General features: G+C 45.3%; 1 protein-coding gene across 1 annotated transcript in view; it reads right to left on the bottom strand.

Moving 5' to 3' along the window:
* Positions 1-8,742: 8,742 nt before the first annotated feature.
* Positions 8,743-26,958, bottom strand: part of ETV6 (ETS variant transcription factor 6) — a 139,943-nt gene continuing 121,727 nt past the window's right edge. Inside the window, exons 6-8 of the mRNA XM_074901799.1 lie at positions 15,560-15,702; positions 12,531-12,631; positions 8,743-9,201 (exon numbers count right to left, since the gene is read on the bottom strand). Coding sequence (XP_074757900.1) covers positions 9,096-9,201; positions 12,531-12,631; positions 15,560-15,702 — 350 coding nt within the window. The 3' untranslated portion in view covers positions 8,743-9,095. The remainder of the gene's footprint in view (positions 9,202-12,530; positions 12,632-15,559; positions 15,703-26,958) is intronic.

Below are 26,958 nucleotides of genomic sequence, written 5' to 3'. Positions count from 1 at the left end.
ACTGAAGGGGTGTCACTCACCCAGTCCCTCGTCCACCGCTGAGCACTGCTCCCTAAGCCAGGCTCCTGCAAAGGTGGGGTGCAGGGCAGCCAAGAGGCTGGCTGAGCACACAGACGTGGCTGGGCCTTGGCATTAGGCAAGGAAAACTCTGCAAAGCTGCTGGATCTGAGCTGTTTGAAAAGAGCAGTGCAAAGTACCCTCAGTAATATACCTTAATGGATGTAGGAGCCTAAAGAAGCAGTCCAATTTCCAAATGCAAAACCAGTGGTTTCTGTTGACTTCAGCAAAAACTGTGGGTTAATCAGTCCTTTCGGAAACTGGGCCGTATGTTCTTACGTCTTGAGATGGCTTGGCTTAATTTTATGAAGCATTTCTTTTTTGTACACCAGACTTCTCTTTGGGTGTGAAAGCATTTCTAATGAAACTCTTCTAATTGGAAAACACATGACTTGACAACCCTGGGCACCTAAGTCCTTGATAACTGGGTCTGAGGCTGATTTTGTGCTGTCAGTTCATCTGTCTTGGGAGCTGATGGATGTCAGCAGTGAATCCAGATCTCTGCAAAGTCCCATCAAAACAAATTATCTTTTTCACTTCAGGGTGGGAACTGGCTTGGTTGAGGAAGCTGCTGTGGGGGCTAAGTTTTATTTTTGTAGCAAACCCTCAGTTTTTCCTGGGTAGGATATTTTTGGTGGACACTGCTCAGCTCCCTGTGTTGCACAGATTTTATACAGCCCTAATTTTCAGTGGCTTTAGCAGAGCAAAGGTGTCGCTTCATGCATGAAATTGTTAGCGCTGGAACTGCAGATCTGTCTGGCCCATTTTCCTCCTGTTCTGTGTAATGTTGAGGAAATTTCAGCAGTGGGTTGGACTATGTGAATCGAATGCTGGGTGAAGTCCTGGCCGTGTGAAATTTAGTTGCCTGTTAATTATTCTTGTTTGCTGATTCCACTGAATTTTTAGGAGTGAACTGGGATGTGAGCTGGGGAGGCATGTGAAGAGGAAAAAAACCTTCATCTGTGAGACAGCCTGTTCCCAAGAGCATTCACCAATATAAGAACATTTTGAAAAGAAATAAGGAAACAGGCAGCCTCTTTTGCTGATGTATTTGCTACTGTATTTGCAGGCAATCTTCCCAGGGTCATTCCCAGGCAGGGACAAAGCCTTGCACCCTAGCTGGAGGGTTGGAAGAAGCATGGTTGCTGGGTTGCCTGGGCTCTCATGGGACTGAAGTGGCTCCTCAACGTGGGTCTCTCCCTTTCCCCTTTGTGTTTCACATCAGCCGGTTCCCAAGAGGCTGACATGCTCTCTGGAGCCTTTCCTGCAGGAGCGGCCCAGACAGCACCCCAAGAAACAAGGGTGGCTGCGCCCTGCAAGCTCTCGGAGCTGGGAGCAGCCCCTCCAGGAAGGTGTTGTACAACAGAACTTCAGTTCTTGCCTTGCATTCGGCTTGTTTAGTTGGAAAAACAAGAAGTGTGTGAGTCGCACTGATGGCAGTCAGTAAGGATCTTTGTGTATGGGTGGGAATACAGAATTCACAGAATTTAGTGAAGAAAAGCATAACGAGACCTAATGATTGGAAGTGGAGTTAAGATACAGTTAAATGGAAAAGAAGGGACAGATTTTAATGCAGGGGATGATTAACCTTTGGTACAGAGGAGGTGGAGTCCTCATTCTGCAGGTCTTTGAATCAAGACTGGTTCATATCCTGCAAGCATGCACTAGCCAAGCCAAAGTTACTGACCTTGGCCCTGCCCTTGGGAAGGCATGTGGTGAACACTCCCAGCTTTCATCTTTGTGATCATCCGAACTGACTCCTTACTTGCCTCAGCTTTCATGCCATCCCTGCTTCTTTTCCTCCCTTTCTTCTGATGGGTTATGTGCTTACATCTTTATGGAGCCCACAGGAAACAATACCTGCTTTGTCTGAGCTGTCTTCACTCCAGTTCCTTCCCTTTGCCTTGTCAAACACCAGGAAGCGTTGACTTGAGAACTCTGTCCATTTAGCAGAGCTTGGCTTCAAGTCAACAACCCCAGGCTAACAGTGTTTATCAGGCAGCAGGAGATCAATTCTAATTCCTGAACAGTTATCGTTCTTCCTGTTGCGGCTGTTCTCCAGCACTTTGAGATGCTGAGAAACTTTACGCACAGGTGTTTGCAGGAGGAAAAGAGATTGATGTGTCCCCGCAGGTTTTACAACTGATCATATCAGTCATAATGACCTCTATTGTCTTATGGGAGGGCTCTGTTTTCTTGGTTTTCTTTTCCCCCCCCCTAAATGTTGGTTGTAGTTTGTGGGAGCCGGCTTGGTACAGTCACAGAAGGAGGGTCTGCCTGGTGTTAAACTGGTATCTGAGCCTGGTTCCTGTGCAGGAATACACCTGATGCTCTACTGAGGCTGGCAGAGCTGCACGCGCTCGCTTTTGTTGATAAATGGGCAACATGAAAGTAAACGTCTGCACCGCTCCAATTCTCTATAGGAATTACCAGATTTTATATTTTTTTGCCATTTGTATGTTTAGCCTGCCTCAGTCTTGGAAGATTCACAGGAAGAAACTGGTGTCCTGCAGAGGGAACCATTACACACAACCTCATCTTTACCCTTCCAGTCTAACCAGGGGCACTTGGCGGGCAGGGGGCGAGTCCATAAGCAAACAGGTTGCCCAGCTTATGATGAGCAACCGTGGAACATGGTCATTAAGCACTGTTAGTGCTGTCATTTTGAGCAATTGAGGGCTGTTATGGCAGGGATACAACATTACTGCCGCAGGGGATGAGGCAAAAGGCCATTTCATTCCCTGGTGACATGGCCACCGTTGGAGCCAGCTCGGGCTGAGCCAGGGGGCTGGGGGATGGCAGGTCCCTGGGCGCTCGGCAGCAAGGCCTGAGCTGCTGACATCTCTCCGTGTAGGGGACAGCTGCCTGCTGAGCACCCACGCCCCACTCCCCTTTTCTTAAGGCAGCAAGGTGAGGAAAGAGCGGATTGGAGGGATGAAGGTAGGAAGACAGGCTATTGCCCTTCTTTTTCTTCCTTGGCTGCAAAATGGCACATAATTTTTGAGTTGGTTGAGGGAAACACGTAGGAACACCTGGAGTGAAGAAACTGATGCGATTTTGTTCATCAGTGGGCACAGTCCTCTCTTACTTTTGTGCTGGAGTTGCAGCTGCCCTGACATCGATTTCTTGGCACCTCATGTCCTTAACTCTTTTAGAACTAGGTGCTGGGAAGCTCATCCTCCAGCATCACCCAACTTTCTTTTGGGCTCTTAGAAGACTGTCCAGTGAGGGGAAAGCTTGAACAGAGCTGCATTCCTTTCCTTCCTCCATCCCCAGCCTCTTCCTCCTCGCTGGGCCTGGTGGGATGGCAGTGCGTGTTCCGTAGGGCACCATTCTCTTATCAGGTGGGTATAATTTGGCATGGCTTCCAGTTCTGCTGGGCTTTGCATGGGGCAAGAAGGAATGCTGCTGTCTGCAGCAGAACTGGGCAAGGGGCTGCCCAGGGTGAATCCAGTGTAGCCAGCAGATCCCTGGGTGGATGGGAATCCAGTACGGAAAGAGCTGACATGCGGTAGCTCCACCTGGCCCTGTCCTATTTTTACATCAACACACCAGTCCTTTCTTTCAGGTGACTAATGAAGCATGCTTGGGTTTTGGCTTCATACCGTGGCCAGGCATCCTCTCCGTGTGGCCTCACACCTTTCATAGGTGGCTTTTTCTGCGTTGCTGGGAAGCTGCTTGGGTTTCAAACTGAAGTCGGGATTGTCTGAACCAATCTTTGAGAGGAAAAAAAGCATGGGGTTGTTTGTTTGCTCATGCCTCACAGGTAGAATCATCTGGGAGAAGTAAAAACCTTCCTGCTAAGTATTACTTTAAAATGGGTTTCTACATAATTAAAAAATTCTGCTGTCAGCTCCTCACCGGCAGCCTCTCTAAGTCCCGGGGGTGCGTGGCCAGTCATTGATGTCCTCTTTGACACCCTTGCAAACCCTTTGACACCCTGGCAAACCCTCCGACATCTCTCCTGGTCGGTGCTGGGCAGTGTTACGGAGCCATTGGGCCTGTGGTAGCCGTAGTCTGCAAATGTGTGTGTCACCCTTGATCCCCGCACTGGTGTTGGCCTGGTAGGGTTCCTATACAGCTGAATTCATTCTGAAAATGGGAGAGGAAGATGGACTGGGCATGCACTGCTGGGCCTCTTCTGTCCTGCAGCCTCCAAAGGATGTTCTCTAATGTCTCTCTGGGCTCAAGACTAGTTCTTGAGCTGAGACTAACCCTCACTGGAGCTGTAGCCAAAACCACCAAGGACTTCCTCTGTATGCCTTCAACCTGCGGCATTTGCTGTTGTTCAGAGTGAGCAGAAAGCTGTGAGAGGGTGTAGGAGACATCTATTTCCTCTTCTAAAATGAAGGGAAATGGCCTGAAGGGATTGAATTAGGGAACAGCACACTTTGTTTCCTTCTTGCTTGCTGTCTTGGTTGAGAGAGGGGTTTGTTTAGTGCTTAGTCCTTTGCTTGCGGCTTAAAAACAATAGTGAAAGAAAACCAAGAACTGAGCAAGGGGCGGCTGAGTGGATAACCCAGAGATAACCAGATTATCATGGGGTCAGCCTGAGCCATCCCAAGCAATTTAAAGAAGATGCAAATCATTGTGCCACCTCATTTTTGGTTTTTCCTTCTATATCCTTTCCAAGAGAAAGAAGGAGAAACAGGTACACCCATCTAGGCACTAGCGGGGAACTCTGCTCAGCTCTCAGGGCAGGCAGCAGAGTAACAACTCTAAGGGACAGCCTTAACTTTTCCAAACAACACTTCCCAGGGAAGATCCAGGCACTGTTCATGCCTGTTTGGGCATGGGAAGCCTGCAGGTTTCTTTTCCTGATTGAAAACAGCTGCTATGTGCTGTAGATACTTCGGTACCATATTTTTTTTTTTAAAAAGGACCTTGTAGCAATGACTGCACCAACAAAATTTGGCATTCCCACTTTTATATTAAATTTTTTTTATTGAGATGATGTAATTACAGGCATTTTAAAAATTATTTGCAACTCACTGGCCCTGAGAATAGGCTTTTTTGTTTGTTTTTGTTTAGTTACATTCATTTGATTCAGTCCCTTAGCCCCACACCTTAAAAAAACAAAAAGCCATCATCAATAAAAACAGACTAGAATTTTATTTAAAAAAAAAAAAAAAAAGACCTCGAACTGATGCATTCTGGATTTGCACACGGTTGCAGTCTGACAAAGAGATCTGGAGAATGCGTACGTGGAGGTTGAAATCTGGGGAGGGTGGCAGCGACTTAGTGTTCACAGAAAGGGCCCCGGTGGTGTTCTTTGGCTGGAGAGGCAGTTTCGGACTTAAAATCAAAAGGTTTCAAACTTCAAATCAAGAAACCATTCCGCTGTGGAACTGCAGCATGTCCTACCTGACCAGCTGTGGCTTGTTTGGATTTGTAGCAAGCTGATGGCAATGAAGGTCCCACGTAACTGCACAGTGTGAGGATGCTTTGAAGTTGGGAGTGACCTCTGGAAGTCATCTGGTCCAACCCCCCCCCGCTCAAGCAGGGCCACCTAGGGCCACTTGCCCAGGACAGTGTCCAGACGGCTTTTACGCATCTCCAAGGGTGAGACTCGTTCTCCCTTTTCCCACTTACTTTGGTGGCAAAGGCAGAAAGTTTGGCTGCTTTGCTGCTGACAAATTCTACACAGGGGACTCAGAAATTGGGGAGGGAAGGCGGGTATCAGGGTCAGTGGAAAGACAGTGTTACCTTTGCTAGCCCAGATGGGCAGCTCAGTGCGTTAATGCTGTGTTCGCACTCCACTCATCTGCCATTTGGATGTGAGGTAGATGGGAATCTGTCTATGCAGCTGCTCTAGCCTGGTTTTATTTATTTTAAGTCATAGCGGGTAAACTTGCTTCCAAGACCCCAAGAGCCGTTCAAATCCTGCAGCTCCCACAACAGGTCCCCTGTCCCTGCGGTTCCGCACCACGCAGACCTGGCAGGAGGCAGGGGACAGCACCCGCCAGCAAGGGCTCCTGTGGGACCCATCTGCTCCAAGTTCAAGGGCTATTTTCATTCCAACTAGCATCAGCCTTGAGAGAACTTCTTCTCTGTGGTTGTGGTGGAGAAGAAGCTGTCTTAAGATGGCCTTTATGGGTGAACTGGAAGAGTTTTCAACAGCCACCAAATACTTTTTTCCCTTTGACTTAGATTTTTGGTAAAGGTGACTTTTTCCTCTGCAGAATTTCCCCTAAGAAAGTTCCCTACAGCATTTCAGGATTCCTTGCTTTGTCCCATCTTACCCAGTGCTGAGGATGAACTTTGTTTGCTAGCATACACAGGGAGTGGATGGGCTTCTACTGATGGATTGTCTCTTGTTCTCTGTGTTTTGCAGTGTGCCCTGTGGCTGTGACAAAAACCTGTGGCTCATCAGAGCACTTTATATAGAAGGTCTCTATCATCTTTTTTTTTTTTTTTTTTTTTTTCCCTCACCATCTGGTAACAGTAGCTGCAGCAGGCAAAAGAAAATAATGCAGTTATGCAGCTGTCACAGAATATGAATCGTTCCCTGCACAAACTTGGTTGCTTTTTACCACTGAATGCCCTAAGAAACACAAGAAGCCAGCAAGAGCCTTTCTTTATGTGGCTACTTCTGATCACACCTGTCATTCGTATTCACCTCCTCACCACACCTCCTCACCTCAGCCCCCGAGACATGGCTGCAGCTTGGCTGCCCTTGAGCAGGGTGGCAGCGTAACTCCCTGGCCCCTCGGTTTCAAGTGACTTCTGGTTTCAGGGCTGGAACCCCTGAAGTCTCTCAGGGTCTCCCAATCTCACACCTCCTGAGCTCCACGGACTTCAGAGTCATGAGAGGCAGGTGACAGGCTGTCTGCTCATCTTTCTGATACCTCTTGCCTTTCGAGGAGGAAAAAGGAAAGTACGTGGTGTGCTGGGACTTGTAACATATTGACTATGATTTAATAAAAAAAATGTGACTGGGAAAAGCTTAGGGAGAGATGTATGCCCTGTCATTCCTCATCAGACACCGGCTCTGAAAATATCTGTCCTCTTTGTACGATGCCTATCTACACCCTTAACAAAGCTGTTCCTTCTGCGACCCGTGGCTCAATATTAAGTCTTTTGTGAGACTGGACTATCTCTGTTTAAACACAGGGGACACTACTCATTGCCAAGTGCCATTTTTTCCCGGATAGATTAACCCTCTTGTAAATATGTGGTAAGATCAAATGTTGTGTTGGCTTAATAGATGATAAAAGCTCTATTGTGGCAATGTATCTCGTTTTTTTGGTTGAAACAGATTAGATTAGCCCATTGATTTTTTTCCATTTCTAGTACGTGTGTTCCCATAAAAGAAACTTTCTGTTTTAATGAACTGGTGTGGATGTACTTTCTTCCAGACACATGTGATTCCTGCACGGCTTCTCTATGCATCTTCTCCCTCTGCAAGCATCATTTCTGCTGCTAGATCTTCCTTCCATTAAAGGACCACTGGTGACGGATCGCTGGACGCCCACACACCACAGACTTTCCCAGCATGGTGGCCCAAGCAGTGTGAAATGAAAAAGGCCAGTAGTTTCTCTTGTATTGGGCATCAAGGACGGCTGAGCTTCCCTCGACCAAACTAGGCACAGCTCTTCACCTCATGCAAAACACCCTCAGTGCAGCAAACCAAATCAGGGTGGGTAAAAAATGGGGTGCCTCGCAACCAGAATGAAACCAAAACCCAAGAAAGCCACATGGCTGTAGGGTTTCTTTTTTTTCTTGTCTTTTAAATGATGTTCAGAATGGGCAAGCTGAGACAAGCTCCCTTGATGGCAGAGCTGTGGGGTGGAGGAGGGTTGTGGGAGGCATAAAAAAACCCCAAATCCCAAAACAAAGCCAAAATCAATTACAAGTTACAAGCAGAGCTATTTGGTCTCTAGTTCTCTACCATCAGTTCTTCAGATTGGTGAATCATCTACCTCTCCAGCAGCTCAAAATGATCCTGGAGAGGATTCTGAGTAATACAAACCATGTGATGGGTCCCTTTGCTTTCTCCCTATGATGTGAGGAACAGTCCTTCACCTTTCACCCCAAAATTGCCAGCAGGTATAAGAAACACCCCTCCCTTTTGTAATTACAGATGCTTCAGCCTTCACTTTTTTATAGACTCTTTGAGCTGAAATTCTGCATTGTGGATATATTGTGGGGGTTACATATATATACATATATATAGGAAATGTTTCTATATATACACATATATATGTATTTGTCCCTGTCATCCCTCCCCCCCAGCTCCATTCTATCACTTCTTTGCTAGAGGGAGGGAAAACGTCAACATCAGTCTACTGCAGAGTTTTGTCACATTTATTTTTCTCCTCCCCGGAGCACTTAGGTGATTGGTTTTGGTCCATATTCCAGCAGTTAACAGCCACTCGCAAGACTCATGGTGAGCCCAAGCTCTGCTGGGATGATAGCCCAGCCTACGCGTGAAGGGTGACTCCTCTTCGTTTGACAGGTATGTGTGGTGAATTCTTTTGGTAGCTTCAACATGTTTCCCAGTGGCAGCACATGTAAATTGATTGGAGCAAACTGGAACCCTTGAGCAAATCCCTTCTGTGATGCTACTGTTTTATGCGGTGTTATGTCATGAGACTTGCACAGAAAATAAGAGTGCTCTATTTCCATAGGAAAGCCTTCCAAAAAAAAAAAAAAAAAAAGCATAATCTGACGTCTTGTCCTATGTGAGATAAGGAAAGTCAAACTGCATGTTTATTAGGGAAAAAAAAAAAAAAAAAACAACCAAAAAACCCCCAAAACTGAAACAAACCAAAAAGAAAGAAAGAACTCAAGGGAGACTTTGTAGGAACAGTGAAGTAGTGCATAAGTCCAGGCTTTCTCCCCTTTACTTTTCTGCCAGCACCACTTCTGCCTGTTAGTTTGTTTTGTTAAGGTGCTTCAGGTCCTGCGTGGTCTTCAAGCTAAGCGGCGACCCCAAGTACTGCTTCTGTGTTGTTGCTTCCCCTCCCAAACTGTGCCAGCCATCCGGGCAAGATGTTCCTCCCACGGACCCACAGAGGCAGTTGCACCAGTTCCCTTCAGCACTCGTCTTCTTGGTATATTTGTTCATCCAGTTCCTGGGATTCAAGGTGCTCGAGGCGGTCTGTTCGGCCACTCATAATCTCGTCCGGGGTCTTCATGAACCTGCACAACAGAGAAAAAAGTGAATTTCCCAGTGGTTTCAGCTTTTACCTTCATCAAGACGTTGAGGCCTCTGAGCTCTACAGCTCCTCAAATCATCTTTGCTCTATCCTCCCCTGTTTTAGTATTTCCCAGCTTCTCCCCAGCCTACTGGTGTCTTCCCTCCTCCAAACCTGGAAAGGAAACTGAAAACATCACAGGCATTTACCCCTGCTCCTTGGAAGTCCAAATCTGAACCAAACCCTCTAATCTTTTACAAGGAATGGTATTTACTCCTTTCCTTCTCCCTTCTGTTGCTTGCTGTTGTCACGTAAGATGCTGGTACATCACAGGTACACTTATTTATGGTGTCTGGTGACAGAAACATTAAGGACCCTTACGGTCAGCACATTTCAAAGCAAAAGCACTTGCAAGGCATGGAGAGGCAGAGGGCTACTGGTTTGTGCAGGTTTGTGTGTAGCTGAGCGAAGAGGAATACGAAACACCACAGGAACGGTTGGTGGAAAAAGACAAGGACCAAGTCAGAACAAGTTCTGGGAAATGAAAAAAACCCTGAAAGAAAAAGCTTTTGGGCTAGGGAACTTGAGCAAAGACAGTCTCTTCCTGTGTGATTGTAGCAAGCTTAATTGTAATGAAGCAGCATCCTCTGTAAATGAATGCCACGGCTCCCAGCACTAATGTCTTGATGCAGTAAGTCTGCGGGGGGCTAGAAACAGAAACTGCCTCTGGGGAGGCACGGCAGCAGTAGGAAATGGGAAAGGACATCCACCAGCCTGCAGAGCAGGTCTGCAGTCTTGATCTTTGCCAGGATGCTTTTGTGTGCTACTGCACAGAGATAGCACAGAAAAGCTCTGCTTTTTCTTTCTGAATTTAATGGCGTAGGAAGAGAGAGCAGCACAGGAAGGATGAAATCCTAGTTTAAACACAAATCACTTTCCTAACTCATAAGTACTTCTGGAGAAATTAGGATGAAAGATGTTTATGCTGGAAGTGTTACAAAATTTCACAGTCTTTCATTAATGATGTACTGGCTAACATTCAGCTGTACAAAATGTGTTAATCAGAGGAGCTGATTTTATTTCAGGTTGATGATACACTCAGTATCCTTGCCCCAGTGAAAACAAAACTAACTGACAGGAGCCTCGTTACTCTCACCAACCCAGAAAAATCACTGCCGCAGCTAATGGGCATGACTGGCCTCCTCTTCTGCTTCTGAGGTTATAAAGCTGAGGGCTTTTCATCTGAAAAATCCGAAGTCTCTCAGCAAATGCATAGCACAGCCTGGAACTAACCTTTTGCCACCCCTTCTAATTTTGGAAATCATGTGCACATATGCATTTAGGAAAAAAAAAAAAAAAGAAAAAGAAAAAAAAAAAGGACTGTGACTCACTGCTGTGTCACTCCCATTTGTATGCTGGAAGAAGGCTGCTGATATAAATGGTGTTACGGTGGTGAAAAACGAGCATGCAAAAGTGGTGAATCAGTCCCCAGCTACACAGTGAAAATGCACCACAGCCTACAGGCCAGACTGCCCTGATTTAAACCCTGTGCTTGTCTTGTTGATCTTGCATGAGGATGAAATCAAAACAGTGAGGGATCCCACTGCCCTCCCTATTCTGTCTGCTCTGTTTCCTAAACCATGTGGGAAATGGGCTGATGTGAACCGTGCTGCAGTACTTTGAGTGGTCTTTCTGGTCTGGGTTTTATGTCAAGGAACTCGAAGCATGGGTATTTGTATGGGCATTTGATTAAATTTTAAAAAAAACAACCCAGAACTACAAGCTAACGAAGAAACAGTATCTGTGACCTCTTTAGTTGCAGAAGACACTCAGGCAACCTATTAGAAACCCTTCTCTGACTCCATTTTCCTTAAAGCTCTGTATCTGCAGATGACAACTGCCTGCGTGTTACTTATAAAGTCACATTTCCTATTATTTCTGTGCTTGCGAGAAATAGCCAAGAAAGGCACATTAATGCCTTGATTTTTTGCAGCTGTTCTTCTTTTTCTCTTCAGATATAAATAGGTCTAAGAAAACAACATCAATAAGTTTTTATTGGGAATTGTGCAAAAAATGCTTTGTTGTTTATTTTCCAGTTTCCGAAGGAAATGAGGTTTATATGCTCATGTTTTATACTGCCTGGTGACCTTTGAGTCTGTTGGTCAATTTTGGGCAAGTCTGACAGAGGAACTGAGGTCTCCAAGGGTATTAAGTTTCTACAGAAAATAGGCAGCCTGGTTGAGAAAAGATGGGACTCCTGTTTTGCTTGTGCCCCCACTGAAGGAGAGGCTCCAAGATAAGCACATTCACTCTTCAGCACCACAGCATACCCCCGGGACAGCGCACTCTTCACACAAGGCCATAGCAATCCAGGTTCCCTTGGTGCTGCTGCTGCTAGAGCAACCTTGTTTTAACTTTCCGCAAAAAAAAAAATTAAAATCACGCGGCTGATTTTGCCTGTGATTCCTTCTTCCCTTCACTCTCCTTCCTCCATCGAAGTCTCCTTCTAAGAGCTGACATAAACAAGACATTCCACAGAAACCTTTTCAGCTGTAGATAGTTTAAGTGCTAATGCAGTTCTGTTAGCTATTTAAGAAAACAAACTCCAAGACTGCCTTCCTATTGATATCATTTCCAAGCACATTACCAGATCCAGACCACTGACATCAAAGCAGTCTTTGGTCTGAGTTCAGTGCTCTGTGGGTCAGACGTACACACTAGGATTTTCTGGTCTTGTCTGAAGAGGACTGGAGTGCTCTCACTCTCCGCCAGCCGCACTCCAGTTTTGCCAGTAACTCCCCACTTTACCTGTGTTTCAGGCACTAGCTCCTAAATTCTTGGTTGTATCACCCAACCCAACGCATTAGGTTTGATGAACAGCTCTTGCAGGTCCCTCTCTTCCTCAAACGCTGAAGCTGTGGCCATCAGCACTTCTCTGCTGTGATGCTGAAGTGTTTGAGGAAATGCCTGATCCCTGCTTAGCTCTCACCAGCAGCTGTGTTGGAGAAGTCAATTTGGAGTGGGTTTTCCAGCAGTTTGGCTGAGATCATGAATCATTTAGCTAAGGTCTTAAACAATGGCGCAGCCTGCTTGAAGTGAGTGAAAAGACTTCTATTGACTTGACTGATCATTGAAACAGGCCCCTATTTTTGTAAATTGGCAGCTGTCTTAAAAGCTGGGAAGCACTGGTCTAGACAGCTTTTACAAATGTATGCCCATTGTCACCTGTGTTATAGCTGTGGCAATGAACTATCCCACACACAATTCCATCCTCACTCTTCAAAAACTAATTGTCTGTAGAAAGGAATGGCAAAGAAAAGAAAAAAAAATTACCTGAACAAAAGCCTTTGTCCTGGCTCCTTCCGGATAATATTTAGTTTGTAGTAGTGGCGTAGGGCTCTGGACATTTTCTCGTAAGTCATATTTGTTCTGTTCTGGTTTTTTCAAAAGAAAAAAGGAAAAACATGGTGAGATGATTCATTAAAACCGCCCCAAAAGGAGTTGCAGAACTATCACAACTACCTAAAGTAACCAAGTCAGTTCAAGAAATTACATGTTCCCCTCTTCTGCTGTTTGCAGGCCCATCCTGCCCCTCCAGCCTTCATCACCCAATTTTTATGGGTCTCCTTTCATTCAGGGCAATTTAAGCAATAAAGTCTAACAAAAATACCCAGTGAGGTTTTTCTACAGTTTCTTGGATCACAGATAACAAAAGACTTCATCAACCACAAGAGGAGACATTAGACGGAGGGAGATGCTTATGCCAAGCGGGATGTGACAGGCCTGTTCTTAATGAAACCACCTTTTGTAAGAAGAGTGGCTAATAGACTGAATCTGTCAGCAATCCCTGCTAAGAGCACTGTTCCTCTGGGATTCCCCTCCATTAACTAGTTAATGCTTGCAGAGCACTGTGGAGATTGAGAGTCTCTTTCTCCTCTTGTTATACAGGTGTAAATCAAGAAGCCCATTACGTTGTACATCTCTTCCCAGCACAGAGCCTCCCCTGCATTTTGGGATGTGCTGATCCCACTGGGCCCTGCTGAAGCAGAAGTGATGGTCACTGGCAGCACCCCAGTACGGACCTGGGATAGCAGGATCAGTCCCTTCAGCTACGTCTGCAGGAAGAGCATTTTTCTGGTATGAGGAGCCCTGGTTACCACGCTGGCAAAGAAACTCCCAGCAGAGAGACAACTATACTGGCAAAGCCGTGTTTACATGAGTAGAAAGCAGCCACCTTGCCATGGGCAAAACATGCCAGACTAGTAGATGCATGTTTCTGCTCTGTCAGCCTCCCTGTTAGGAGTTTGGCTTGGCATAGCTCTGTCAGTCCAAGATCAGGCAGCAGGCTCTAGTGTTGACCTGGCTTTATTAAATTAGACTCATCTAAAATGCCCCCTAAGAGCAGATCTCTGCTTGCCCTGGGCGCAACAGCTCTGCTAAGGGAGGCCACATAGGGAGATCCCATGGCAATTACAGAATCACAGAATCATCTCTGTTGGAAAAGACCTTGAAGATCATCCAGTCACAGAGTAGCTGAGGTTGGCAGGCATCTCCGGAGATCACCTAGTCCAGTCCCTCTGCTCAAAGCAGGGTCAACAGTTTTGGGCCCCTCACCCCAAAAAGGCCATTGAATGACTCGAGCGTGGCCAGAGAAGGGCAACGGAGCTGGGGCAGGGTCTGGAGCACAGGTCTGCTGGGGAGCGGCTGGGGGAACTGGGGGGTTCAGTCTGGAGAAGAGGAGGCTGAGGGGAGACCTCCTGACCCTCTGCAACTCCCTGCCAGGAGGGGGCAGAGAGGGGGGATGAGTCTCTTTAACCAAGTAATAAGCAATAGGACAAGAGTTAATGGCCTCAAGTTGCACTAGGGAAGGTTTAGACTGGATATTAGGAAGCATTTCTTTCCAGAAGGGGTTGTTGGGCGTTGGAATGGGCTGCCCAGGGCAGGGGGGAGTCCCCGGGATCCCTGGAGGGGTTGAAGAGTCGGGCTGAGCCAGCGCTGAGGGATCTGGGGGAGTTGGGAACAGTCAGGGGGAGGGTCATGGTTGGGCTGGAGGAGACTCAAGGGCTTTTCCAACCGAGATGATTCTGGGATTCTGCAGCTAGAGCTGGTTGCTCAGACTGTGTCCAGTTGGGTTTTGAACACCTCCAAGAACGGAGACTCCACAATTTTCTCTAGGCAACCTGCTCCAGCATCTGACCACCTTTCTACTGCAACAGTCCCACAGCTGGGGCCTCAGGAAACCTAACAAGGGGTAGTGTGAATTCCCACACCTCCCCAGGTGGAAGACTTCACACTGCCCCTTGTTAAACTTCATGAAATTCCCCTTTGCCCATTTCTTCACCATGTCCAGGTCCCCCTGGATGGCAGCACAACCCTCTGGTGTATCAGCCACTCCTCCCCGTTTTGTACTCTCTGAGTACTTGCTAAGGCTGTGCTCTGTCCATCACCCAGGTCATTAATGAACCTGCTCAACGGTATCAGCCCCAGCATCAATCCCCGGGGTAACATCGCTAGTGACTGGATTTTGTACTGTTGATCACAATCTTTTCAGCCCAGCAGTTCAGCCAGTTTTCAATCTAACTCACTCTATTCTTCTCCAGGTCATACTTAATTAGTTTGTCTATGAGGATATTATGAGAGACAACCTGAAAAGGCTTTCTAAAATCAAGGTAAGCTACATCCACTGTTCTCCCTTCATCCACCGAGGTAAATCATTTCATCGTAGACGGATTATCACAGTGGTCAAGCATGATTTCCCTTTTGTAAATCCATGCTGACTACTCATATATTCATATGAATATACTCATATGTGTATACTCGTACAGACATATCTGTACATACTCAAACGGCAAAAATGAGGAACTGCTTTCCAGAGAACACAATTACCCTCTTAAAAGGAAATACACAATCCTGCAGCATTTGGTGTCTGTCACAGGACAGCACGTGAAATCTGAATACTGGTTCAGACAGGAACACAGGCAGAAAGCTCCTGCTGAGAGGTTAACAGCTCCTTGCAGACCACATCTAACCAGAACACCCTTAGCATCAGGTTTGGGGAAGAAATGAGATGCTTTTGAGAGAGAAGGACCGTTAATTCTTGCGCTCCTCATAATCTTATAATTAAATGCATTTATAACTAAATGCCTTTAAACCAAACCAACAGGTTCTCTGTATGAGGGGTAGGTTTTAGTGCTTGAGGCTGGATGCTTTTATATTTCTAATGTGTGTAGAATGAAAGATTACAACGTTCCAGCAATAGTTCATATGCACATGCTTTCTTCCTTTTGCCCGTTTTTAAGTGAATCCTGTGATGTTACAAGAGGTGAAGTGCTGTAGGAGGAAAAATTGCATTGCTTCCTTACCTTGTGGTTTCCCCACAGCCGGGCCAGCCCGTTGGGATCCACTATCCGAAATATTTTGGATTCTTTATCTTCCCATCGGATGAAATTTTCGTACCGGCTGTCAGAAAGCAGCTGATAAACATAATCCCAAAGCAACCTACAATCTGTGAAGAGAGGAGCAAGAAAATATTGACTTTTCTTCCTTGGGATTAATTCTGGAAATTTTGGGGTGGATGTGTAGTGAAAGGACAGTTGGGATCAGGGCTGAAACAGCTGCTGCAATCTGAAATGCAAATGGCTTGGTTTCCAAAATGTACTGGAATATACAGCCTCTTCTGACGCATCCCAGTCCTTCTGACACTGACTGAGCTTCTTTACCACATTAAAAGATGTGCGAGATGACCTGCTGATCTTAGCTGTGTGTTTATGGTTGTACTGATGCACGTAAAGCTAACACTGTTGGCCCCGATGCTGTTGCTGGCTGTTTCAGTGAGGAAATTAAGAATTCTGCAACCTGCTCTCCCTGCCTGAAGCTGCCCCTTTCTGCGTAACGTGAGGGGTCTAAAGCAATGCTGCAGCTTTCCTTCGTGTACTCCATGTGATGTAAAATTGACACCTTCTACCATTTTTGAATTTGCTTTCTGTTTTATTTTTTTAAGGTTCCCCAAAAAAAACCCAACCAACAAACCCAAGTATTATAATTACTTGAGTGCTATTGAGAGGTTAAATACTTTCTATTTGGATAATTGAATTCAAATTTCCTCTTGGCAAACACTCCTTAGGTCGCTAATTAAAGGTCTAACAGATACTTAGGTTTTAGTTTAGTGTTTTTCAGTTTCATGGCAGTCTCTTGAGACCAAGGAAGCCAAGAGCTGAGCTGCTCCTACTTCCTCCTTGCAATGTGTGTGCGCGCAGCACAGCCGAGTAAGTGGCAGCTAGGAAATATGGAAAGTGAATTGCACAGAGCTGGGGGTTCTGCTGCTGTCAGAAACAACAGGGTTTTTATAGCTCAACTGTCCAGATCCCTACGATGGCTGCATAGTTGTGTCTGACTTTTAAAGCAAACCCAATCTCTCACAGATGGCTTGTTAAAGTGGTTAAAGGGCAGACAACCAAAGACTTCTAGGTGCTAAAATGGATCCTTGTCAGCCTCTTTCTATTCCTGTCTGTCTGTCTGTCTGGGGTTGGTACATGTTACAATAGGGATGATGACAAGTTCAGCATGAGAATATAAAATGCTTTTTGAAAAGGGATTGGAATAACACATTTAATGAGCAAACCTGAAATGGTTAGAGATTAACGTTATTGATGGTATTTCCCATTTTTTAACTGTAAAAGAGTATCTCTGAAACCTGCACTGTGTCTAAAACCAGAGTTAGTTTAGTTTGCCTGTGCCCTTACTATAGACTCTCCCTGCCAGTCCTATGGAGAACAGAGCAGTGTGTTTTGAAGAGATGACATCTGGCAAAAATTGCAGGTTTCTGTTCTGAAACCCACCCCGATGGTCACATCATCCCTGACATCTGCAAGAGGAGGAATGTGAAAGGAAAGAGGCAGTCAGATTATTTTGTTGGAAAAAAACTTATTTTCATTAATATTTTTCACAGAAAAAATGCCCAGTCCCATTTGAAATTTTTCTGGGTTTTTAGTTTAAAAAAATGAAACCGATTTCCATTTTTTGCATTCATTGACGCCGATGCTGTTCAGGGATAGCTTTCTCCCTCACACCCAGGATAAGGTACCTGCAGCTGAGACCAGGACAGACAGTAATTCTCCTCCACGTGCATTTGCCAGTGACCAGCCCAGACAGGTCCCTTCTTGGCACACGGATGCAGAGAAGCCTTGTTCCCCCGTGCCCCCTGCGGGTCCCAAGCAGGGAGCAGTTAAACGCTGCAGTGCCCAACACTGCTGTGGCTCACCCCTGGGGCAGCTCTGGGCACAAGGGACTGCCCCTGGGCTACGTGCGAGGGCTGTAGGACAGAGTGAAATTCAAAGTCTCGGGCTACCACATCAATTTTTGTCATCTTTCACAAATTCACAAAACCCGGTTCTTCCATCACCTTTCCATCAATGATTTTTCACACACGCACACAGAATTAGTCTCTTAGACACGCAAATATTAGAAAAAACCCTGCTTTTTTAGACTTCATTTATAAGAAACAAAGGAAGAGAGATTATATTGCTCTACTGGTTTGTGCCTTTTAATAACGTGGGAGGTGCTCAGATAATAGGGTAGCAAGGGCCCACATAAGTGGTTCCTTGACATGTGTGCAATTCACTCCAGAACTCTTTCAATGAAAAGCTGTACAGAAAATGAGGTTTTAGTGCAAGAATCTTAATTAAGAAAAAAAAAACAAAACAGCCAACAAAAACTTTAACTGTCTTTTTAAAATGTTCCTCCGATTCCTCTAGCTCTGACTCCTCAGGGCATATTTTACCAGTGGATCAGAGCTGGTGATACAACTGTGTTCCAAAAACAACCACTTTAGTTTTCCATCATCCTGTGTAATCTGTGATAACTTTAACAACAAAACCTGCACAGTCTAGGTCAACAGTTCATGCTGAATTCACTAGTTTAGATCAGCTTTTCCCAAAGATCTCCACGCTTTCTTTCCACCCAGTCCTTTAATAAAATCACTGCACACGTGAGGTGATTCCCCAGGTCAGCAGCCCATCACGCACCATGGCCATCGGTGGGCAGTCCCAGCCTAAACCATGGTGGGCTCAGGCTGGTCCCACCCTCTGTCTTGGTGGGAGCAGTTTCAAATCAAAAAACATTTCCTTAGCTGATGTTCCTCAAGACAAAAAGAGGCACTTTTTGGCCAAGGCAGGAATTTATTAGAAACCTGAGGGAAGAGAGGAAGGACGTGTGGGTCTGTTGTGGAACCAGTGCTTTGGGACTGTGCTGGAAGTTTGCTGAGGTGGTTGGTTGGTGTACAGCTCCATCGGGAGAGCGCTGCAGGAATTTGGTGTCCCACTGTCCATCATCTGGTTTTGCTTGTCCTGGAAGGAGTTGCCCTCCTTGGGTCAGCGGGAGGGATGGCCCTCCCGCCGAGACACGTCATCGCCAGGCTCTGCCGTATTCCTGAACACACAGCCTGGGGCAGACACCCTCCAATTACCGTAATTTAGAGCTAATATTTACAGTTCCACTGAGATATGATTTACCCTAAACTTTACTTTCACTCATTATTTGCAAGATGCGATGTCATTTTTAATCAGTAGTACACTGCTGTAATTACACTCTAAAAAATTTCCAAGTGTATAAATAAAACTTACTGATGAGGATGGAAGACCCCTAAAATCCTCTCTACAGTGGCCCCTGGGAGATGCCTCCTTGACAGCTGAGTGGAATTGCACAGGCAATATGTGTCGCACATTCACCTCAGCGAGGCTAGCAAGCAAATTGTAGTTGAACCTAATGGCTCGGGTTATTTTCCACTGGCTATCATTACTTCACACTGACTGTGCGACCCCCCGCCTTGACAAAAACAAGAAAGCACAAAAAAATACAGCCAGAGATGTCTGGGTGGCAAAGTACTGGAGCAACAACAGAGCTTCAGACTCTGAGAAGAGGTAGGATTCAAGTGTGGATTTGTTTTTTGTTGCTCACCTAATTTCTAGAATGGATTCAGGCTAAGCTTGAATATAAATATTCCTCAAATGAGAAGAACTCAGATCTGCATCTTGAGATCTTCACAAGGAAAGTCCTAAGTGATCAAGGGCCCCATCCCATATTCTAAACTGACTGAGCTGCTCAGACTTGCCAAGGCATTTAGTAGGCTGGTGGAATTTGCAAAAAACCCCAACCACCCAAGTATCTTAGACCTCGTGTTTGCTTCAACAAGAAAGTGAAAAATTCTTGAAAATTCTGCTTGGCTCCTACAACCACTTAAAAACTTGTCTTCAAAAGCTACAGTTGTCTTTCAGCAAATTTAGACATACTGACTGAGTTGCAATAATTTAATGAGCAGACATGCATCAATGCAACTGTGGCAACTGTGTCTCAAGCCACTGCAAATAGGAAATAAAAAGCATTAAACACCAGTAGAAGGGATTTAGGCTCAGTGCATTTCTTCTCACCTCTGCTGAGAGCTATGAGCGTGCACTGTTAAGTTATCATGGACCAGCTGATGCTTGGCAGCACTATTTAGTTAATAAATGTATGAGCTCTGTTTGCAGAGTACCTAAATCAGTTTGACTTCTTTCAAGTTTCACATGGGGAGACCTTTAGGAATTTAAGCACAAACCCTGAGGGCTTTTTTGTTTGTTTGTTTTAACCACAAATTATTTACATTCTGGGTATCTTTCTTCACAGATTGCACAGTAAAAAAATGAGGTTCTGGAGGAGTCTCCCTGACTGACAGGAGCAGCAACTAAATAATCTACCATTAGGCAAGTAAAGACCATCTTTAATAGGACAATAAAGACTACAGGTCAAAGACTAACTGGTAACTGTTAGTGAGTGTAATGAATTTGGAGGACAGCAGAGCCCATCTGGAGCAGACTGCAAGCCTATGAAATTGGTGAAAACCCAAGAAAAGGCAATGCTAGAAAACACTATTAAAAGGAGCTTCTCCGCTGGGAAAAAAGGCACCTCCACAGAAAACTGGTGAAAACAATAAAGTCGCATCCTCCAGGAAAGCCAAAACTGTTACATGTATTTTCAGGAAGGATGGACAAATGGAGAGAAGGACTTGTATGTGGCTGATTGTTTTGTAAGTCTAAATCTCTCATTTGAGGAAAAGTCTGGATGGTGTGAATGACTCCATGAAGACTAAATCACTTCCTTGGCTGTCAGAAGGCCTCCAAAGGAGCAGTCACATCGGGGGGGGGACTCTCCACAGGGTGTGTGCTGGTTAGTGAGCGATGGCAAGAAAGCACACGGATACTGCTGAGGTCAAGCAGGTTTAAAAGTGTGGGAGATTCGTAGGGGAGTTGAGTCAGGGCTGGTACCTAAATTGTTTGGGCATGCTGCAATTTCCTGCCTTTTGGCTAAAATAAGCTTACTTAGAAATAACTATGTCTCTGTAGCACAAGGAAACATCAAAACATCATTTCCCCCTAACACACACACACACACACACATATGTACTTTTTTTCTTAAGTGAATTCAGATGGTTGAGCTTTGCACAGTCTGAAGGTAAAGGGATTTATCTGTGGAGAGAGCTGGGACTGACAGGCTTTAAGGTGATGTGGAATCAAACAACCTAGCCAAAGTGGGAAGGTAGTGAACGGGTCAAGCAATGTGGCAGGGCTCTTGAAAACTGGCATTTCCATGTCCCACCATCTTCTCAGCTGTACTACTGGGCAAGACTGAACTATGGAATGAGTTGGGAATTAGGGCAAACTGTACCTTCAGACAGAGAGGCATGGCTACACCTTTATCCCTGCAGGTAATGCTTCTAGAGGGATTTTTATAGTTATGCACAAGGTAGTGATAAGGTGTACTTAGCTGGCTCTCAAAATGTGCCCCATAAGCACTGCCCTACGTGTGCAAGAGGCATCAGTTTCATACTCCTGCTAGTAACAGCCACTTATTGTACAGTCCCGAGGCTGGCAGAGCTAGAGTAAAGCCTAGGGGGCTGCCTGCCCAGCCAGTCTCCTGCCTGCTGCTTGGCTGCTCAGGGTTGACACTAGGCACAGGAAAAAAGAGGCAGCTGCAAGGCCTGGAGAGGATAGGGGAGAGGAGACAGAACGGTTGGGGTTTGAGGAGCAGGAAGAAATCTCTCCCATAAACAGCAATAGCCGGTTTTAAACCTCTCTGATAGCAGCAAACTTGCCTCCTTGCTCTAGTTTTAACCCGTCGTTTCAGGTGGAACAAGCACCCAAGCTTCAGCCACTCCTCCTTGGCGTGGTAAAACTCAAGTTTCTTTTCGCTATCTAAAAAGCTCTGTTTACTGCCCACATTTACAGCACTGCTTCGGTAATGTTATGAAAAAGGGGAGGCAGTGATATTGTCATCAAGAATCCCTTGTGACAGTCAGAAAGACACTGTGTGAGTGGAAGCATGTGCTCTAGATTCTTCATTTCAAATATCCTTGTAAGTCTATAGGCACAGCCTTCTGAACACACACCTAAAGGGCAACTGGCATATAAATACTTCCTAATGGCTGTATGACAGTAGTCCATATATCCCTTAGAATTGAAACAGCATCTCAGAATGATCTGTAAATTACACATTATGTACTTTGGCTTCTTAGTATTTCGACACTTGTCCAGCCATTATGAATGAATTCTTTAGTATCATTTGGCCAAGGTAGACCCAAGACTGGCAGTCTTGATGTTGCAGCAGTGAGAGGTCTTACACCTCGTGCTCCCTTATACTAACTAATGGGGTTAACAGTACGGGATACATATGATACAGACCTCTTCTGCTCAGAATATAACATTGCCCCGCACTGCAATATTTGCTAAAACACACACTGCATCTGAGAACCCTGTTGTTTAAGTGAGGCCTATGGCACAGAAGCAGAGCTGGCCATCTTCATGTATCAACTACCAAAATCCTCTCTTAACCACGGAAATGTTTTGCGAGACCCACCCACATTTTGCACTGAAGATCATTATATAAAATGTATTCGGTCTGGCTGATGACTGACTTGGAAACTAATACAGCTTCAGAGAGGAAGAGATCGTGCCAAAGTAACGTTGTCATACTCCCTCTGACATCAGCTGAGGCCTTACCCCTTGCTGAGTAGGTTAGCCTAAAATTTCTCCAGCATGATATCATTTGACTTAAATGGTTCTGTGATTTTTACCAGCTGAAGAGTTCTCCCAAGCTCGGGCCCCTTTATTTTTACAAGGTGATTTGTGCTTCAGCTACATTTGTTCACAGTGAAGCAAACAAGTTCACAGCTGATACTAATGAACAGAACTTCTCTAGAAGTTCTCTGGTGCTCTGGTTTCCATAAGCACACCTGAAGTGTGGTTAGGATAGCTAACATGGTAATAATGCTCACGGTATCAATACAATGAACTGGTAAAATTCAGCTGTCCACAGCTGCTGCAAGAAAAAAAGAGTCCTGATCTCCCTTCCATTTTATCCTCCCTTTCTCCTGCTGCTTACCTTGAGCTGGCTCTGTTGTAAGTTTTCTCCTTGAGCTGACTTAAACAGAAGAAAACAAACCCTGCAAAAAACACCAGCTGGCTTTCTGCTGTTTGAGAGCTGGATCTGCTTGCAGGAAGATGTGGTGAATGCTGAAGCCAGCACTGGGAAGGTGGCAAGACTACACTGGCAGAGCAGGCAAGGATGGGGAAGAAAGAGGGACAGGCCCAGAAGGTCCTGTGGACCTTCAGCCTACAGTCTGTGATGGTCGCCCTTGCCAGAGAAGGTCGGTAAGCCTCTGAGAAGACAACACTACTTTGGGGCATCTGGATTTGTCTAAACTGTAGCTAGAACCAAGAAACTGCAAAGGTTAATGGCTGTTCACTTACACCAAAAATAAAACAGATTGGGAGAGAACTCCTGGTGCTGACTTGATTTAGGCTTGACGTGGAGATGAAGACTAACCGTATTTTAACCACACTCTATACTGTGTTGCAGGCACAGCTTTCTGGACAAACCAAATGGACCTTCAAGCTAACTGGCACATGCAGCTCATCGGGCTGGCTGATACTGTTATTTCGGTGAGTATGGTGAGAACTGCTCAGCTAACTCGCTCTCATCACACAAATGGAGAGGGAAATGAAATAAAGCTGGTGTAAAGGAGAGAGAAGACAAGTGGTTGGACCTTATCAAATCAGGTCCTGTATTCTTGCTGAAAGCCTTTTCTGTGGCAAAAAAAAATATTGGGAAAACTGCAGACAGCACGGTAAGAAAGACGTGCTATAGTAGGATCACTGCTGTGTTGAGACACAGTCTAGCCTCAATATCTATCTAATTCCATGACGTACTTATTTTAGCAGACAAAACTAGAAGAAAGAAGTAACCGAGCCTCATGATTAAGGGGTGAAGTGGGTCTGAGGACTGGGGGAGCACTGATCCTGAGATGGACCAGTCCTGCTCGTCCCTATATGGCAACGCATGTCCAGGTCATTGAGGGAAAAGAGTTTTCTTTCCATGAATGTTGGCTGCTGTTGGAAGCAGGATGGTAAGCTGGTACAGTAAAGCCAATGTTTCTATGTGGAGAAACCTCTTGACAGACAACTGTTTGTTCAGCTCAGTAAATTCAAGCTGGGGCTGAGGAATGAGGTTGCCAGATCGCACAATACAACAGTTGTATGTTGCTTCTGTCTTGTACCCAAGTGCCGAGTGGGAGATCAGGCAGAAGGAGAGCAGAAACCTGAGACTGTCATCCTGCAAACAGTTGTGCTGTGAGGTTGTAAAAGTAACACAGCAAGATGAGGCCAAGCTTTGTCTTTGGCAATAAAAACTTGTTAAGGGGAAGGAGGATCCAAAAGGTTCATATCCCTCATGTGGCTGTAGAAAAGCACACTCAAATCACAAAGAATATGTCATGGATGGCCCAGAGACAGGTTGTCAGATGAAGAATTTGCAAACTAAAGTCTTAAAGCTAAAATATTTTTTTTAAGTGGTGGGTTTTTTTTTCCCCTTGCCCTGTTCTCCCATTCCATCCCCCCATCTCCACCCAACAGACAGGTATTTCCAGTACTAGCATCAAGTGTTGTTCTTTTCCTGTTCCTCCACAATGGTAGAGAGCACTCTTCCATTTATCACGCTAAAGAAACTTTCCTCTGATCCTCCTGTGGCTTTTCCTCACCTTTATTGCTCATGAAGGGCAATGACTAAGAAATGAGTAAGAAATTCAACCGATGCACATCCTAAAAACACCTCACAACCACTACGACATCAGAAAATTGGCCAAACTATTTAATGAGAGGAATTTAAGAATTAAGGATGATGCTTTACCTTCTGAATTCTACTTCAGAAAATCGAGTAAAAGCAGGAATAGGAACTACAGTAAAGTAATTAAGTAATTCTCAACAAGAGTAATAATTTTTGACCTCACAATGTGAGAATTCCCGGTGTCTTCTGTCACAAGCTCCGTTCACCCTCAGGATCACCCTTCTGAGGTATCAGAGTTGTTTTGGTTCTTTTCAACAGCAGAAAATTGTTGTTTGCAGGAGACTCTTGCCCAAGAATCTTACTTCTATGCTCCATCAGAAAGCTTTGGGCTTCAGAGGTGTGAGTGTGGCTGGAGGAGACGGCTCCTGGTGTGTTCCCACGAAGTGCCCCCTGAAAGGATTTCTTCATAAGCTGTAAACTTGTCACTTCTGACAGGCCCCTTGCAGAAAACTGAAATGTGACCTCCTCTTCTTGGTGTTAAATCTCCACATGAAGACATAGGCAAACTCTTAACTCTCGTCCCTTGCCTTAGCAGAGATGGAAAACAGTATATTGCTGAGACCTTCTTTATATCTGGAGTCTTGAATTTGAATTAACGTAAACTTTTGTATGCCACTTCTAACTAATTAGTATTAAACCCAGACTTATACAGGCCTGTCTCTGAACAGTGTGTAGTGTCAACACTACACTGTTTTCCTGGTTTGACTAAAGGGGTTCAAAGTGATGCGAGTTTGCTTTGTAGAAAAAAAATCTGAATTACTGACACAACTCCAGCCTGAAGAAAGTGTGCGATACACAGGGCAAATAAGGGGCTAGTTTTCACTAAAAGGCTGGTTTCTTAAAAACGTGTTTAACATCCTGCTGACCCCAGTGGAGTCTGAGAGTACTCTGAGCCCACTTACACATCTGTGTAGCCATGGTATGTAGATGCTGCAGTGCAGTAATGAGAAAGATGAAATCTAAACGACTGAGCTTTCCTGTGGCTTGGTCTGTCCTGGCTTCTGAGCAGATGAGAACAAGCCCTGACTGCAATTTCTTCTCCTGTAACTGTACAGTAAGAATGGAGGCGACTGTAAAGCAAGACACTCCACAGAAAATCCGCAACCACCTATCCAAGCTCCTGCCATTCAGCTACTCCTTGAGTGTCATTTGTTAAATTGGCAGGGAAAGCACACTTTCATGCTGAAATTAATTGTTAATGCCATGTTAAGATGATTCTCAAGGTTATAATGAAAACCCCTCCTATGAATATGAACTCTTGTGAGCCTGACTCCCATCCACACTTCAATCTCTCTTTATAGTAGTCTGGCTTTCCAGAGGGGGCTTGAAATACATGTGGCACGTACCGCAAATGTAAGTGTACATGACTGCAAGGGCGAGCGATTAAACAAGGGCAGTGACATTATCATTGTCATATCCAAATGGGAGTGACAGGCCATGCCTACACCAGGTTCTCAGGTTCCTTCAAGGCTCCAATCTGTCTGTGTGAGCTGCTGCCCTATGGGGAGGAGGGTCAGCTGCCTGGAAAGCACCCGAACCCCCACTGCTTACAACCTAGTATGCTTAAGTGAACCACCGTTTTGGTTTTTTCATAGTTCACCAGGCTGTAACTGTTTTGAGATTGTCTTGTCACAGTTGTCCCCGAAGTCTGTGCTTCACAAAAGCCAGTACTACGTTGTCAAACCCTGCTGGGATTGTGCCTCATGACAGTGGTGAGAATAGCCCTGACAATCTCAGGCATGTATACAGGTAGGCTCCTGTGGTATCAGCAATGATATGTGCTGTCTTAAAAAACTAGAATATGAGGAAGCCTACAACAAAAGCTGAGTCTCTACAGCTTGTTTCGTCAGCACTCGTTCTTTGCAAAGGAGGAAACAGCAATTGTTTTCAGCTCAGATAAGAATTCACCACAGAGAAGCTCGTGATGCACCTTTGGAAGGGGGAATAGTAACACATGAAACAGAGACGCACACCACTGGATGGGTAGTAAGCTGGAGCTGGTACACACAAGGAACCTGACTGGCGTAGGCTCCTCCTGGTATCAACTGCTACAGCAGGTCTGTGTGGACATGCCTGTCCACATAAATGCCTTTCTTATTTCTAGAAGAAGATTTCTACTTACCAGGCAGTATTGTCATTCTGGAATAAAAAGCCACTTACCAACTACCACATGACTACATGAGGGAATTAGGTTCAAGCCTTTACTACTAACCCGTTGTGCCTTCTACATGCAGACAATTAATAACTAAAAAAACCAACAAAAAAGACCAGACTGGTTTGAGTTCAAGAATCCCAGTTACTGTCCCAGTAGCATATGGGCACAGTTGGGCAGGTGCTGCTTTGACTTGGAGGCTGTGACTACAACATCGACGCAGAAGTGGCTGTATCACAGAGACATTACAACCGGCTTTAAAGGCTGCAACAGACAAAAGCAGCAGCAGATAGTTTGGCCTAAGTTATGTACCCAGCCTCTCAAGTTTATGGCTAGCTTGGGTTGCTGTTATGATGAGATACCTAGTGAAGGAAAAAAAAAGACAGGGAAATACCAGGCTGACCAGTAGTTCAGGGTATCGGTTGTTCCGGTTTTAAATTGGATAATACTTTTTTTTCT

The sequence above is a fragment of the Athene noctua genome, chromosome 3, assembly GCF_965140245.1.
Source record: "Athene noctua chromosome 3, bAthNoc1.hap1.1, whole genome shotgun sequence".
In the NCBI taxonomy this organism is placed as follows: domain Eukaryota; kingdom Metazoa; phylum Chordata; class Aves; order Strigiformes; family Strigidae; genus Athene; species Athene noctua.
The sequence above is the reverse complement of the archived record's forward strand: the minus strand, read 5'-3'. Positions and strand labels throughout refer to the sequence as shown.